Below are 15,907 nucleotides of genomic sequence, written 5' to 3'. Positions count from 1 at the left end.
TTCTACTTTGCAGTGTAGACACAGCCTCAGTTTTTCCATCTGCAAAATGCAAATAACCATGCCTGCCACTAACAGAACTGCAACATCTTGAAGAATAATGAGATAATGTCTATAAGAACACTTACAGTAACTTAGAATAAACCTGTCAGAGAAATGCCAAGAATTATTATGCTGCTATTTTTGTAAGTGTGTGTGGTTTTGCCACTTTCCTAACATAGAAAAGAAAAAGTCTAACTACTTGGTTAAAATAATCCCAATCAAAAAAGAAAAAAAAGAAAACACCCACCCATGGCAAATGTGCTAGGGCATCAAGCAGGGCAATAATTATCTTAGCATAGTTTGGGAGAAGACTCTCATATTTTGCATAAAATTTTATATTAATATCTTTGCAACCTGGAGGCAGAATTCCTAAAATCCAAATTCACATTGTGTCAATGGGAGAATTTTAGTATCATATCAAAAGCTTTAACTATGAATGGTTTTTGATCAAGGGCAACCTTCAGGAAAACATAAAATGCTTTTTTTTGTTTCATATTTATGTTTACTTAAAACATTTATAGAAAAATCAAAATCTGTTCATTTAAAAGTAATGGGTCCTCTATGTACCAAGTTATAATAATTATTTTTGAACATCTTCACTTGATTTGCGGAGGTTTCAAACCAACAATGATGAACAATGAGTGATTATTACCATTATCATTTTAGAAATAAAGTTGAAAATGGGTTTATAAGAAAGAAAATCAGAAGCAAAAACTTGAGCTAAAATGAACAATAAAATTCCTGGTATGGGTTTAAGTGGGAGAAATATTATTTTAATTTCCTTTTAATAAAATTATTTTCTCTTTCCTCATTTAAGAGAAATGTGAAAATTCTAAGCAGTTGAAATACCATTTCAGAACACTAGATCCACATGTTTGTTCACTCTGATATTCATGTCATGTAAGAAATGGAAACCCTTCTAGTCACTGTATTGGTGCGCTAGGACCCACTTTTTGGCTTCCAAAGCCCACTGTATTGAGGGTTGCCAGACACACTTAAGCTGTTCTTAAAGAATCCACCAGAGGGCGGAAGTACACAACCGCAGCAGCCAATGCAGCCGTATGGGTCCTTCATGAAATACATTTCATCAACAAAAATCGGGTCGTTGCGTAAGGGATGTTGTTTATCCTTGCTTTGGAAATGTTTAAAAGGCTTCCAGGTGAAATATTTTAAAGTGATGTTTCTTTCAGTGATTTAACAAATCAGTCATTGTTGGGTTTGAGAGTTAAACATGTGCTGGAGGGCTTCAGAGTCTTTTGGCAGGCTTATCACCAGAGCTTCATAGGTATTCCCAGGACATGGTAATGGCAGTAACATCCATTCTTCAGAAGCAGGCTTCTCCTTTTACGTTTTTCCCCTCAGTTTATTCTTCCTTAATTTTTTTTTATCTTAAAATATCTAGTGGCCAAGAGGTCTACAATGACACACTTTGTAGAAACCACACAGGACATTAACGTAAGTTTACCTTCTAGTAATTATTTTACAAATGTGTTATTTCAAGTAGATTACATGTGAAGACACTGCTATGCTGTAACAGCACTGGGATGTCACTAATTAAGGCTGTAATAGGGCAAAAGTGAACTCCTAATAAATACTGCATTAGAGATTTCTTCTACAAGTCTGTGAGTTTAAGATAGGTTCAAAACTAAAATAAGAAAAGTAAACACTGAAAACCACTTTGCTCACATAATTTATATCTTAACTAAAATATGTATTGTTCACAGGTTACTAATCCATTTCAAAGTGTAGATTTTATACAAAGAATATCACAGAAATATTTTACCTCCCTCTGATGTTAACTCTGATAAGCTATGGGATTTAAGGAAATGGATAATAAGCTGGAAAAGTTCAAACTAATGGATTTGAATCAAAAAACTCTTTTTGTTAGAATTGTTATTCATTTATGTTTACTTTCATTTCACTATCATGGGCTGAAGAATGTTGACTTTCAAAGAACTCAGTGGATGGTCTTCCCACCAGGACTCAAGTTACCCCCTGCTTCTAACATTGACTAAAAGGTGAAAAACACGGTCAATTATGGTGACTATCTTTGCGTGTGGTGTGCGTGTGTGTGTCTGTGGTTAGAGATGTCGGTGCAAATGGGGGAGGGATGACATGCTTTATACTTTTGTTTTTTTACTTTTGTCTGACTTTTTGGGGTCACTTATTTAAAAATTCACTTTTATCTGCTTTTTTCTTTTTTCAGGAGAACTCTGTGGAATGTGTATATATAGGTGGGCCCGGGTGGTAGGATGTGATGTAAATGGAGTTGGTCACAGGGAAACTCAGTTCTTTTTCTCATTAGTTGTGGCACCTTGGAAAGTCACTTCTTATTTAGGGGGCCTCAGTTTTCTCATCTGTAAAACAATCAGCTGGATGAGGAGATCACTAAGAGTCCTTTAAACTCTAAGATTCTATGACTATTACAATGGATCTTTTAGTGGAATCATAGTTAATGCACATGGTACGTAATAGTATCAGGCATTGGCTTAGACACTGAGGATAAGAGCTCTATATACTTGTGAACTTGGTGAAAGTTGAGAAGGATGGAGAAAGAGATAGAATGAATATAAAAATATAAGTAGAGAATTGCTTTAATTTGAATAGCCTCATTTTTTAGTGCTCTGAATAGAAATAGAAAAAAATGGTTAGTATTTACTGGAATTGCTATTTTTAGGTCATTCAGAGTTAACGACAAATTTCAATTGTCACACATAAAAGGTCTTATTTACATAAACAATTTTACAGGGCTTGTGCAAATACAAGAAACCAAAAGCCCTAACTGCTCTCTGTTTCTCATGGGTTAAATCTGTCTCTTCAATCTATCAAATATTTGGCTTTAGAATCCTAACAGTCTTTAGCTATCATTCAAAGTAAGGCAAATACATTTAGATAGCTAGGACAACGATGAATTTCAAACTGTATTATACCTTCAAAAGCAAACTAGATGCCACCAAACAGCTTAAAGAAATGAGAAGAAAGCACATGACCAGAAGGGCACAGGACGTAGGGCAGTAAGGGCACATACCTGTTGGAATGAACGCGGCGTGTTGCTGCAACTGTGCGCTGGTGAGAGCCTGCTGGTAGTGCAAGACGCTGGGGTTAAAGACCGCGCTGGTACCATTGCTTTTTTCAAGTGCTTGTCTCTTTGGTAAAGGATGAAGAGCACCAGGGGGAAAGGCCTAGAAATGAAGAATTCGATAAGATATGTCTAACTTAAAGCAAACACACCTTCCATGTTCACAGAGATCATCAATTGCAACATTCTTTTTAAAAATGACAGCTAAGGAGATGCCTCTGCCATGCACCTTAATTTAAACAGCGGCAATGTCGAATGAGTGAGAATTTGTTATTGAGAGCGAAAGCATGATTTCTGTAACCCAAAACGGTAGCATCTCAACTAAGGAAAAGAAAAACTATCAAGCAACAACAACAAAAAAAATGGCTTCAGCTTTTAAAATGAGTTAAACTATTCTAAGGGGGGACGAAGCATTGGTGTTATTATTAATACCTATTCTTTTCTTTAACTAAATGGCAATTTCTTGAATTTAAAGGTTAATACGAATTATAATGAACATTTTCTGAGTCAAATAATTTAAATTTGCTTCACTCTTTTGGAAAAGGTATTAAAATTTGTTAGGATTAATTTATTTCACAGATTACATATGAGAATGAGATGGCTAAACACTTTATTGGATTTTTTCCATAAATTAATAATAATGATTGTTTGCAACCAATATTTTACAAGTAATACAAATCTCAGATGGTTCTCTGAAAAGCTACATGCAAAGCGAAAGGTGAAAGGTCAAAGTACCAGGTCTACAGTTGCTTCGAGAGGTCGCTTCATTGCTTTGGCAGTCGACTGAGTCTTTTAATAACAGGCAGCGAGCACATGATGGCAGTGGGCCAATGGGATTCAAGCGAATTAACATACAGGTAAACAGCAAGCAGAGGTGCATCATGGGAACGGCATTGCATTGTGGATAGGTGAGAAGGAAAAAAATATTCTGAATGCAATATACAACGTACAAAACACTAGGCATGCACAACAACAAAAATGTTCTCTAAAGAAATGAATATTACACCTTAAATTAGTATTGAAGCAAAAATGCATCTACTATACCTTAGTTAAAAGCATATAAGAGAGTAAAATATAGATGTTTGAAATTCAGGAAAGTTAATTAAAACAGCAGCTTGCATACACACCATAAGCATTTTTATATTGCTTCAGAAAAAAAATGCAAAATTTGTAAGGGCCATAGGATCGAAGAACTTCTGATAAGTTAGTTTTCAAATATGAAATAATGAGTCCATCGAGTAAGGATATGACCCAAGTTGAAATTTTTCATAAAAATAATTTAAAATTCATAGCTGGCCTAACAAAATGAAGTGGCGAACTGAGACAAAAAATTCAGGCAAAAAAACATTCAAACACAAGATTATTTAGGCAAAACTGTTGGGTTTGGATCTTTATTTTTTGTCTGAATCATGTGGATAATTGTCTCAATTCTTGTCTTCACTCTGCTAGTGTGAGTCTTGTAATGTGGACTAAAGTTCCAAATTTAGTGCCTTGAATTTAAATAGTGAGTTTCCAGAATTCCCCACTTGTATTCCATCATCTTGTTTCTAACAACCAACTTATCATCCATTCTGTTTTCTACTACATTTGAAATGTTCATTTCATTTATCTCAAAAAACTTACCGGATTATACTAAGAAAATAACCTTTAAAAGGTATTTAGTGTCCCCAGGTATCAAAATAATTTCTATTTAGTAATTCTATTTGTACTTTTAGCTACAATCAGTGAGCAACCCCATTAATGAAAAGTGGAACTCTTGGAAAGAACAAATACAACAGCTAAAAATAGCAAACAGCTAAAAATAATAGCAAAGAACTGCTTGAAAGATTAGAAGTAAAATAATATCTTTAACTTAGAACCATAATTTTGGGAAGACAGTTTCATTTAAACAACTGAAATAAAAACAAATATGGATTGATTTAGACCACAATGAAAAATTTTCCTATTCTTTGTTAATTGCTGTAAAAAAAAAAAAAACTAAAAATTCTATGATGGAATTCTATGCAAATAAAATAATTCAAAGGAATTGCTCCAATGCAAATAAAAAATGAAATACCCTTTTCTATGCTTAGCACAATAGGTAAATCCCTAAGGTTTGTCTAATAAATACAAATATTATATTCTAAAGTTCTGAAATAGAACTTTGTCATTTGACATGAGATAGTACTAAACCTTTAAAATGGGAAACAGTTAATGACATTTTCCTGGATAAATAAAGGATGTTTATTATTGTTTTATAATTCAGGATAAAAAGTATGGAGATAATAGGGGATAAGGGGAGAGCTATGGAGGGGAAGAGAATAGAAATCAAGTAGAAAGGACTACAGGCAGAGAAGAGATTTAGAATGGCCAATGGAGAAGAAAATGTTTGGGAAGGTAGTTTTGATCGGGGTCATTGAATAACATGAAATCAATGTTGTGAAAGTACAATTGTGAACATTAAAAACAATGAGCTGACAAAACTTCTGTGTACTGGATATTCTTTCCTTGCATGTAACTTTGACATCATGTAACTTCCATAATGCCATTTTTGTTTCGAATCTTCCATCCTTGCACAGCTTTGCATTGTTAAGTAGTGCAGGGTTTTCTTTTGTTTTGTTTTTTGAGCTTCAATTAATCTGCATCAGCTGAAGAAGGTTACAAAGCCTATTCTCATAGAGCACATTGAGAACATGAACTGGATCGTTAAACTCAAAATCATTTTGGCCTTAACTTTCTGGACTCAATTTTTTCCCTTCCCATTTGCAGTCCTAAGGATTTACAGAATGAATCCACTAATGGGTTGATCTTTTCTGACATGTTAACTAGATGAGCGATTATGTCTCCAAAGGCTGATATTCATGAACAAAACTTTGACTTAACAAAGAATCATTTAATGAAGTCTCCAAGTACAATGAAAAATAATAAATATTTCCCTTTAGGATTGTCACCTGGAAGGTTAATGTTCTTCTTCTTCCTGTCTTAGTGTGATGAAACTTAATTTCCATAGAATTTAGAATACTCTAGGAATGTAAAAAAACTGAGAACTCTAGAGTGAGCAGGACAGCGACGTGTATGTCTTTCTACCACTCTGTGGTGTGAGTTTTCTTTATTAGAGGCAGATCTCTCCTTTTAAAGCAAACACTGAGGTTTTGGAGGGTGGGGTGTGCATATTAACATGTTGTTCATCTCGCACTGTGAAGCAGGTATGTGTAGAATGTATTTTAAAAATCCATGTGGATGAATAATCATGTTATAATGTAGCATTTTCGTATACAGATGCTCAGTTTTTGGTGATTTTGACTGCTGCATATGTTTACCTACATTGAAAGATCTTCAGGCTTAGAACAGATGTCATAGATCACCAAGCCCAATGTATCCTAAGATCCTCCTTAAGCACCAAGACAGGTAATTGAGCCCTCACTATGTAGCAGCCACTTGGAATCCATCTGACTGGCCTCACCAACATTCTGAACCTTTGCTTCTCTGGGCCTCTCCAGCTTGGTGTGCATGGATGATGAGTCAGAAGAGGTCCTATGGGCAGCTAGGCTTTTATTTTTTTTGGATTGAGGACCAATTCACCTGCAAGTCAAGGTAATCGAACCAAGTGCCCACATCAGGCATGACAGGCAAAGACCAGATCTGAGGGGTCAGAAAACACTGACAACAATGATCAGAGCTACCACTTTAAAGTAGGAAAGAAGGTAGACAAGCAGGATGCCAATCAAAGTTCCTGTACAGACTTTCCTGAACAATCGAAATGTATCTAGCTGATGGCAGCTTGTCCTGTTTCCTTTTGCAAAATGGTTCTTTCCTTGTGTCACTCCATTTTGATGTATGTGAGCAAAGATTGCTTGTATGAAGATCAGACACCTTTTGCGTTAACACTACCAAAGAAAAGTTCTGTCTGGCTTATTCTCATGTTTAAAAAATTCTGGTGATGGTGATGGTGATGGTTATGTTTTAAGAAGTATTTAAAAGAATAAGACTCCAAAGGGAATAAATGTCTTTAATTCTGGAGTCAAAGCTTTCCATTCTTTTTAAGGATCTAATTAATCAAAATAAGCAGGAAATCTCCAGACAATAATAAAAATTTCACCCTGGAAATGCTTGGGGTTTCTATATGGAAGTCAGGTGAATGGAATAGTAATATCTTCTAACTGTATTCATGACTCCTGTTTGTCCTTTTAAATAAGGAAATAAAATAATAGTTTTTCTTCCGTGTACTGAGTAATTTTGCTATTAGAGTAGCAATACTTTGACTTTATCCAACAGCACCTAGGGTGGTTTCAAATGAGCCTCTCACTTCAACTAAAAACACATGACAGATTCAGTAATTTTCATGTCATTGTCAGAAAGAACCTGGCTTTTGTTCTGAAACTACATTCCTTTGGGTTGTCTTTGACGATGCTGCAAGATCCTCTGACTTATCAGAACTCCAAATTTGGGCACGGTGTAACAATCCAAGAAACTATGGTAACTAACACTGTTGGCATCCACTGCAATAATCTTTATGCAGCTTAATGAATGTAACCATGAATGTAATGTGAAAATGTGTAGAAGGGTACACAGAAGAGTACAGCTTTGACTTGAAGAAATGCAGCAGGGAAATGACCTGTTTGTGTAAATGGCCATTTTCCCTCTTATCCCCATCAGCCCAGGTCATCTATCACTGACATATACTAGGTGCATTGTTCCTTTAATGACTGAAGTATATATTGGTTGTAGATGTTAAAACTGGTCCGTTGAGGAAACAGGCAGATGAAATCAGGGATCAGCCCTAAGGTCACTATTAGTACCTTGATATGTTGTGCTAACAAGTACAGGCATAGGTTGTTTTATTGCACTTTGTTGCATGGTACTTTGCAGATACTTCAGTTTTTTAAAATTGAAGGTTTGTGGCAACCCTATGTTAAGTCTACAGAGTCATTTTTCCAACAGCATGTGCTAACTTTGTGTCTTTGTCACATTTTGGTAATTCTCACAATATTTTAAAATTTATTGTTCTTATGTCTCTCATGATGATTTGTGATCAGTGATGTTTGATGTACTATTTTAATTGTTTTGGGGCACCATGAACCGTGCCACAAACTTAATCGATAAATGTCACGCATGGTCTGACTGCTGCGCTCACTGGCTATCACCCCTCTCTCTCGCCTTCCTCAGGCCTCCCTATTCCCTGAGATAAAATTATATTGAAATTAGGCCAATTAATAACTTTAAATGGCCTCTAAGTGTTCAAGTGAAAGAAAGAGTCACAGATTATTACTTAAAATCAAAAGCTAGAAATGATTAAGCATGTCGAAAGCCAAGATAGGCTAAAAGCTAGGCTTCTTGTGCCAAGGTTATCCATGTTGTGACTGCAAAGGGAAAGTTCTTGAAGGAAATTGAAAGTGCTACTCCAGTGAACATACGAATGATAAGGAAGCAAAACAGCCTTATTGCCAATGTGGGGAAAATTTTATTGGGCTGGACAGATCTAACCAGCCATAGCATTCCCTTAAACAAATGCCTACCTTATTTATTTATTTATTTATTTTTATTTTTATTTTTTTGAGACAGAGTCTCACTCTGTGACCCAGGCTAGAGTGCAGTGGCATGACCTCAGTTTACTGCAACCTCTGCCTTCCAAGGTTCAAGTGATTCTCATGCCTCAGCTCGTCGAGTAGCTGGAATTATAGCCACGCGCCACCATGCCCAGCTAATTTTTGTATTTTTAGTAGAGACGGGGTTTCACCATGTTGGCCAGGCTGGTCTCAAACTCCTGGCTTCCAGTGATCCACCCACCTCTGCCCCGCAAAGTGCTGGGATTATAGGCATGAGCTACCACGCTGGCCGAAAACCTAATTTAGAGCAAGGTCCTGACTCTCCTCAATTCTATGAAGGCTGAAAGGAGAGAGGAAGCTACAAAAGAAAAGTTGGAAGCTAGCAGAGATTGGTTCACGAGGTTGAAGAAAAGAAGCCATCTCCATAACATAAAAGTGCATGGTGAGCAGCAAGGGCTGATGGAGAAGCTGCAGCAAGTTATTCAGAAGATCTAGCTAAGATCACTAATGAAGGTGGCCACAGTAAACAACAGATGTCAACGTAGACAAGCCACATATTGGAAGATGTCAACTAGGACTTTCAGAGCTACAGAGAAGTTAAGGACTGGCTTCAAACCTTCAAAGTACAGCAGCTGACTCTTGCTAGAAGCTAATGCAGCTGGTGAATTTAAATTGAAGCCAATGCTCATTTACCATTCTGAAAATTCTAGCGCCCTTATGAATTATGCTAAATCTACTCTGCCTATGCTCTAGAAATGAAACAACAAAGCCTGGATGACAGTATATGTATTTACAACATGGTTTACTGAATGTTTTAAGCCCACAGTTGAGACCTACAGCTCAGAAAAAAAGATTTGTTTCAAAATATGACTGCTCATTGACAATGCACCTCATCACCCAAGGGCTCCGGTGGAGATGTACAAGGAGATTAATGTTGTTTTCATGCCTGCTAACACAACAGCTATTCTGCAGCCCATGGATCAAGGAGTTATTTCAACTGTCAAGTCTTATTAGTTAAGAAATACATTTTGTAAGGCTGTAGCTGCCACAGATAGTGATTCCTCTGATGGATCTGGGCAAAGTAAATTGAAAACCTGTAAAGGATTCACCATTCTAGATGCCATTAAGAATATTCATGATTCATGGAAGATCAAAATATCAACATGAACAGGAGTTTGGAAGAAGTTAATTCCAATCGTCATGGAAGACTTTGAGGGGTTCAAGACTTAAATGGAAATAGCAAGAGAACTAGAATTCTTAATAGAAGTAGAGCCTGAAGATGTGACTGAATTGCTGCAATTTCATGATAAAACTTTAATGGAGTTGCTTTATGGAGCAGCAAAGAAAGTAGTTTCTTGAGTTGGGTTCTACTCTTGGCTAAGATACTGTGAACATTGTTGAAATGATACCAAAGGATTTAGCAAACTATATAAACTTAGTTGATAAAGTAGCAGCAGGGTTTTAGAGGACTGACTCCCATTTTGAAAGAAGTTCTACTCTGGGCAAAATGCTATCAAATAACATTGCAGGCTACAGAGAAATCTTTTATAAAAGCAAGAGTCAATCAATGTGGCAAAGTTCATTGTTTTTTAAGAAACTGTATTTTTAAGAAATTACCACAGCCATCACAACTTTCACCAGTCACCACCCTAATCAGTCAGCAGCCATCAACATCGAGGCAAGACCTTCCGCCAGCAAAAAGATACAACTCACTAAAAGCTCTGACTATTGGTTAGCATTTTTAAAGCAATATTTTAAAATTAAGGTGTGTATATATTCTTCAGACATAATGTTCTTTCACATTTAATAGACCACAGTATAGTGTAAACATAACTTTTATATGCACTGGGAAACCAAAAAATTCATGTGATTGTTCTATTGTGATATTCGCTTCATTGCAGTGGTCTGGAACTGAACTTTTACTTGAGGGACTAATATTTCCATATTATCAGGGCCTCATTCCATACCTCAGTGACCAAGGATAGCCACTGGGACCCAGGCTGAGTCAATCACAGCATCCTGTCACTGACCACAGGGACTGCCACCAAAATGACCTTTAACTTCTTCCCCTGCCCCAATAGCTAATTAGAGCTGGTATAAAAGACACCATTCTCTCTCTTGTCAAAAGATGTAAGAATACATTCCTATAGAGGTCCAAAGCCTTGGTCCTGGGTCTTGTAGAGAAGCTGACCTTAGAGAATGGTGTGGCCATAGTAAGAGAAGCAGGCAGGGGAAAGAAGAGAGTGACCTGTTGGTTCTGAAGTTTCTGAACCCAGGCGTTCCTGAGTCCATCTCTACTAAAAATATAAAATTAGCTAGACATGGTGGCATGCACCTGTGGTCCCAGCTCCTCGGGAGGCTGGCGCATAAGAATCACTTGAACCTGGGAGGCAGAGGCTCCAGTGAGCCAAGATCGCACCACTGCACTCCAACCTGGGTGACAGATGAAGACTCTGTCTCAAAAAACAAATAAATAAAACAAATTTTATGGAAAAAATGTGTTCTTAGTGCCCATCAATCAACACACCAATTAGGATAAGTTGGAACTGGCCTAAAATAATGATTACAATGAAAAAAAAATTTACTTCCTATGGGATGAGATCCTCACCAGGTGGACAGTAGAATGGATGTCGCATTGGCAAAATGCGTAAAGGATCTCATTTGTGCTCTGAAAGAATTCCTTTTATATCAGCCTTAAGTGATCAGTTTACTCTCCTCCTCCCATTCCCAATTATAATGAGTTTTGGAAACTACTCTTTTACTAGAAGAAAAAAAGGGAGAATTTCTCTATGTTATTGACCCTCTTGTGTGGATACATACATCTCCACATATATAGGAATTCACACTCAGCAAAATCAAAAAATATTAGGTCCAATAACATATGAATGAGAAGGACGAGAGGAAAGGACACTAAAGGGACAAGAAAAGGACTCAGAGATTAAACAAAAAAACAAAAACAGTGATTTAGATGAAGAGCCCAGTGCTCAAGGTGTATGGAAATAAGCAGCTCAGATTGGAAAGGTCTCTATAACCACCTGCTCCGCACCCGGTGGTGATTACCTCAGGGCAGACGGTGCCTTTCTTGCTGTATCCCTATCACTGATTGCAGGTCCATGCCTTAATAAACATTTGCGCAAACAATGTTGAGTAATGGTGAACTTGTTTGCGTGACAGCTACCCTTCCATTTTAATCAGTAATCAGTGTATGAGGTGATGGCTGCTAGCTAGAACAAAGTGTTTTCAAACTGTACTTTTCATCTCTGCAGTCATAGCTCTCCTTCTTGAGGGAGGACTGGCCACTGAGTCCTTCATGCCCTCTGGACCCGATTAAGCATTTCTATCATGTCATTGAGGAGCATTTTATTGCTCTCTGTTACTAACTCCAAACTCCTTGAGGGCAAGGAAACCTGCCTGCTTTATTTATTCTACCCAGCAAGTGCCTGATACATGGTCTTATAAAATTTTTTGAAAGAATGAATGCATAGTGCCTATCACATATTAACATAGACTTCTGATAAGCCAGACAGCTCACATGAAAACAAATTAATTAGAAACTTCTGCAACCTAATGCAGAGGTTCTCAAACTTTGCGATGCATTGGAATCACCTGGGAGCTTTTAAAAACTGCCACTGTCGCCAGGTGTGGTAGCTCGCACCTGTAATCCCAACACGTTGGGAGGTAAAGGTGTGAGAATTGCTTGATCCCAGGAGTTTTGAGACTAGCCTGGACAACATGGTGAGACCCTGTCTCTACAAAAAAATTTAGAACTTAGATGGGCATGGTCCCAGCTACTCAGGAGGCTGAGGCGGGAGGATCACTTGGGCCCAGGAGTTTAAAGCTACAGTGACTGATGATCATTCCACTGCACTCCAGCCTGGGTGACAGAGACATTGTCTTAAAAAAAAAAAAAAAAATTCCCACTGCCCAGACCACACCAGACCAACTAAATAAGAAAATAAGAAGTTTCAGGGAAAGGGACAGATGTCAGGTCAGACCCTTCAGGTTGTTCCAAAATGTAGCCAAGTTTGATAAGCAGTGTCTAGGCAGGTGCTTCTCAAATGTTAATGTGCATACAAAACACCTGGGAGATATTTTACAACTTACATTCTGATTCCCTGAGGTCTGGGGTGAGGCTGAGGATTCTGGAGGCTCCACAGTCTTCTAGGTGATCCTAATAATGGTGCATCTGGTCTCTAAGGGACAGTTAGGCTCCCCGAGATTCTGAGCAGCCTCCTAGGCGATGATAATGATGTACTGCTGGTCTCTAATGACAGCAGGGTGACTCAGGGAAGCAAGCCTAGGTCACAGGTCTTTTTTTTCCTACACCAGCCAGGATGGCTCCACTTTCATCTGTTTCATGCATTGCTATTCTGCATAAAACCTCATTGAGGTGGGGAATCTGACCAGCATTCCCCTTGTGATAAGTGAAAGAAGAGGAGAAAATGGGAGTAGCGAAAAGCCAAATCACTCTCTGGGCTTCTCTTAGGCGACAGATGTCCTCCGCAGCTGCTCCAAGGAGCTGGGTGCCTCCTTGTGCTCAGGTGCAGAAATGCACCTTTCTTTCCCCTCTCTGAAGCGGTGCCCACCTTTAGGTTCATTACAAGGCCCCTGAGCCTCTCTTAAGAAGACCCTAAGTGAGCATACTCAATCTCCGCCGCCCTAGGAGAGGGGAACGGAGCTCAGGGACCCCAGGACTTTCCCTGAACCTGAGGGATTTACTTATTGTGCTGAAGGGGGGCAGGAGGGGAAAACAAAACAAAAAGGGGGAAAACAACAGCAAAACTTAGGCAGCAGAGCAGCAGGAATAGCAGCCTTCCATGTTTCCCGAGTGTTTGGAAGAACATCCAAGTCCCAGCCCGGAGCGGCCTCCGCAGAGGCGCCGGGGTGCAGGGGCGGCGGGCGGCCGCACTTACCATGACTGTAGCCGCGGCCGCGGCTGCCTGGGCGGCCACCGCAGCTTGGTTGGCTTGGTGCTGCGCAGCTTTGATTTTGGCCTGCAAGTGTGCAGGAGGGTGAAAATATTTGCATTTCTCCCTCATGCAACGCCCCTTTATGTAATCCATACAAACGGTTACGGTGTTGTCACTTGTGTCGATCATGGTGCTGTCTGCGGGGTGTGCAAAGCGGCAGTCGGTCTCTCCCCGGGCACAGTTTCCTCGCTGGAACTCCCTGCATACCTAAGACAGGGAAGAAGAGCCGCGCTGCAGAGGCAAGCCTCAGCCCAGGCGCCCCTGCAGCCCCGGCCACCGCGGGAGGAGCGGAGGCTGCCCCGCTTTCAGTGGTGGCTCCTGTACCACTGACGAGAAAAGATAGATTATCCGGAACCCAGGTAACCACAGTCTCTGACACAGTCATTTGAGTTTTGTTTTACTCCCTTTTCTAGGGTGAAAATCTATATTGAGAAAATAATCCGAAATCTGCAGTTCAGCTAAAATAACAAAGGAAAAGCAACAAGGCCTCCATTGTCCCTGGGTAGCATATTACGCAGCTGTCTATCGATCTATCTGTCTGTCTGTCTATCCATCCATCCATATATCTATCATCTATTATCTATCTATTTATCCATGCATCCATTCCTTCATCTACCATCTACCGTCAATCAATCTATCCAATCATCTATCCATCTGTTCATTCATCCATCTATCACGTATTATTTATCATCTATCAATCTATCCATTTATTATCTATTATCTATCCATCTATCCATCCACCCATCCATCTATCCATCCATCCAGCCAGCCATTCAACATTCATCCATCTATCTTCTATCCATCCAGCCATCCATCATCTATCATCTACTTATCTATCTAAAATCTATCAATTAATTAATCATCTATCTAATCTAGTTACCTACCTATGTATATACCTGCTTACCTACCTATAATCAATCTATTTAATCTGTCAAGCACCTATAATCTATCTACCTCTCTCTATATCTTCAATCTCCTACTTGGATGACAATTCTGACAATGCTATAGGTTTTTTTGTGTGTGTGGAGGGATAATTTCACCATATATCAAGCTACCAGGTCATAGCTGAACAAAAAGAATCAGGGAAAATGACGACAAACTTGTTCCTCCTCTAAGGAGGTGGGGTGAGGTGGGGTGGGGTGGGGTGGGGGGAATCTGAACACTCCTGTTTCCCGCTCCTTCTCTCCTGCTCTACAAAGATAACATAATCATAAATCAGAAGAACAATATCTAAGACACCAAAATTTTCATTTTTAAGGTCACCATACTATTTTTGACAGCACAGAAAAGAAAAAAAAAGACAAAAGGAGAGAAATATGGCAAGAGATATAGAGAAAAAAATGGAGGGAAGTAGTTTATTTTAAAAATTCTTTAATGCTAAATTATCCTGAAATCTCAAGTAACTAGGATTCTCTATCCCCTGAGAATTCTGGTGGATCAAGATTTTACTGTATGAAAAAATATTTCTTTAGAATTTGAAGAGTATTCTTAATTATGCCCTGCATATAGATAACATGAAATAGCATAAATAACATATGCATATTGCTTATATAATTCTTCTCTGCTTATAAATATTAGCAGGAAATAATTATGAGTAGAATTGTAAGTTATTTATTTTTAGGCTCCAATTCCAAAGTGGATGTGTAAATGATCATCACATTGATCATTAGTGATGTTACATGAAGGGCCCCTGACATGAAATTCAAGTATCGTGGAAGTGAGACATACTTAGGAAATACTGTTTCATTGACCAGTGACCAGGCTAGGTTGAAGGTAAATAGCATGAATCACCAGATTGTTAATTGTTTCCTCCTACTTTGGATATTAGCCAACATTCTATCTTTAGTTCATAAAATGCACAAAGTAAAAAATCACTAAGATGTTCCCACAGATTCTGAGCAAGCCTTCCTCCATCAATGGAATGACTTCTGTCTGATAGCGTCATAGGTGTGGACCAGCCATCAAGCTCCTACCAAGGTGCTCTGTGTGCAGCTGACTTCACTCCTGATTTGAAATGAACCAAAAGCCGCTCTGCTAAAATCATTGTGATTCATTTTTACATGTCTTTGTCTACCAGCCCTGTTGGGAAGGACAATTTGTTCTCAATTCCACTGATTTAATTTGTTTTCTAAAATACAGTCACATACTGAACACAAAAGCTCCGTGGGTCCAGCAGGTGGAGCCCAAAACACTTTTCCAGTCCTGTGAAAGGTCTATTCAGTAATTGACAAGGATAGGCTGGATCTTTTCAAAATAGTAACAATTAGAGTTTACATTCTCTTCATCTGGGCATC

General features: G+C 38.5%; 1 protein-coding gene across 11 annotated transcripts in view; it reads right to left on the bottom strand.

Moving 5' to 3' along the window:
• MBNL2 (muscleblind like splicing regulator 2) overlaps positions 1 to 15,907 on the bottom strand; it is a 180,519-nt gene that overhangs the window by 39,632 nt on the left and 124,980 nt on the right. For 6 of the 11 annotated variants that reach the window (XM_009248731.2, XM_063714690.1, XM_054528695.1 and 3 more), the window contains 2 exon segments: positions 13,557 to 13,820; positions 3,068 to 3,221 (listed from right to left, as the gene is read on the bottom strand). In XM_009248731.2, coding sequence (XP_009247006.1) covers positions 3,068 to 3,221; positions 13,557 to 13,820 — 418 coding nt within the window. 11 annotated transcript variants of the gene reach the window in all.

Source organism: Pongo abelii, chromosome 14 (assembly GCF_028885655.2).
Source record: "Pongo abelii isolate AG06213 chromosome 14, NHGRI_mPonAbe1-v2.0_pri, whole genome shotgun sequence".
Lineage (NCBI taxonomy): Eukaryota > Metazoa > Chordata > Mammalia > Primates > Hominidae > Pongo > Pongo abelii.
This window is presented reverse-complemented; position numbering and strand designations above follow the sequence as displayed.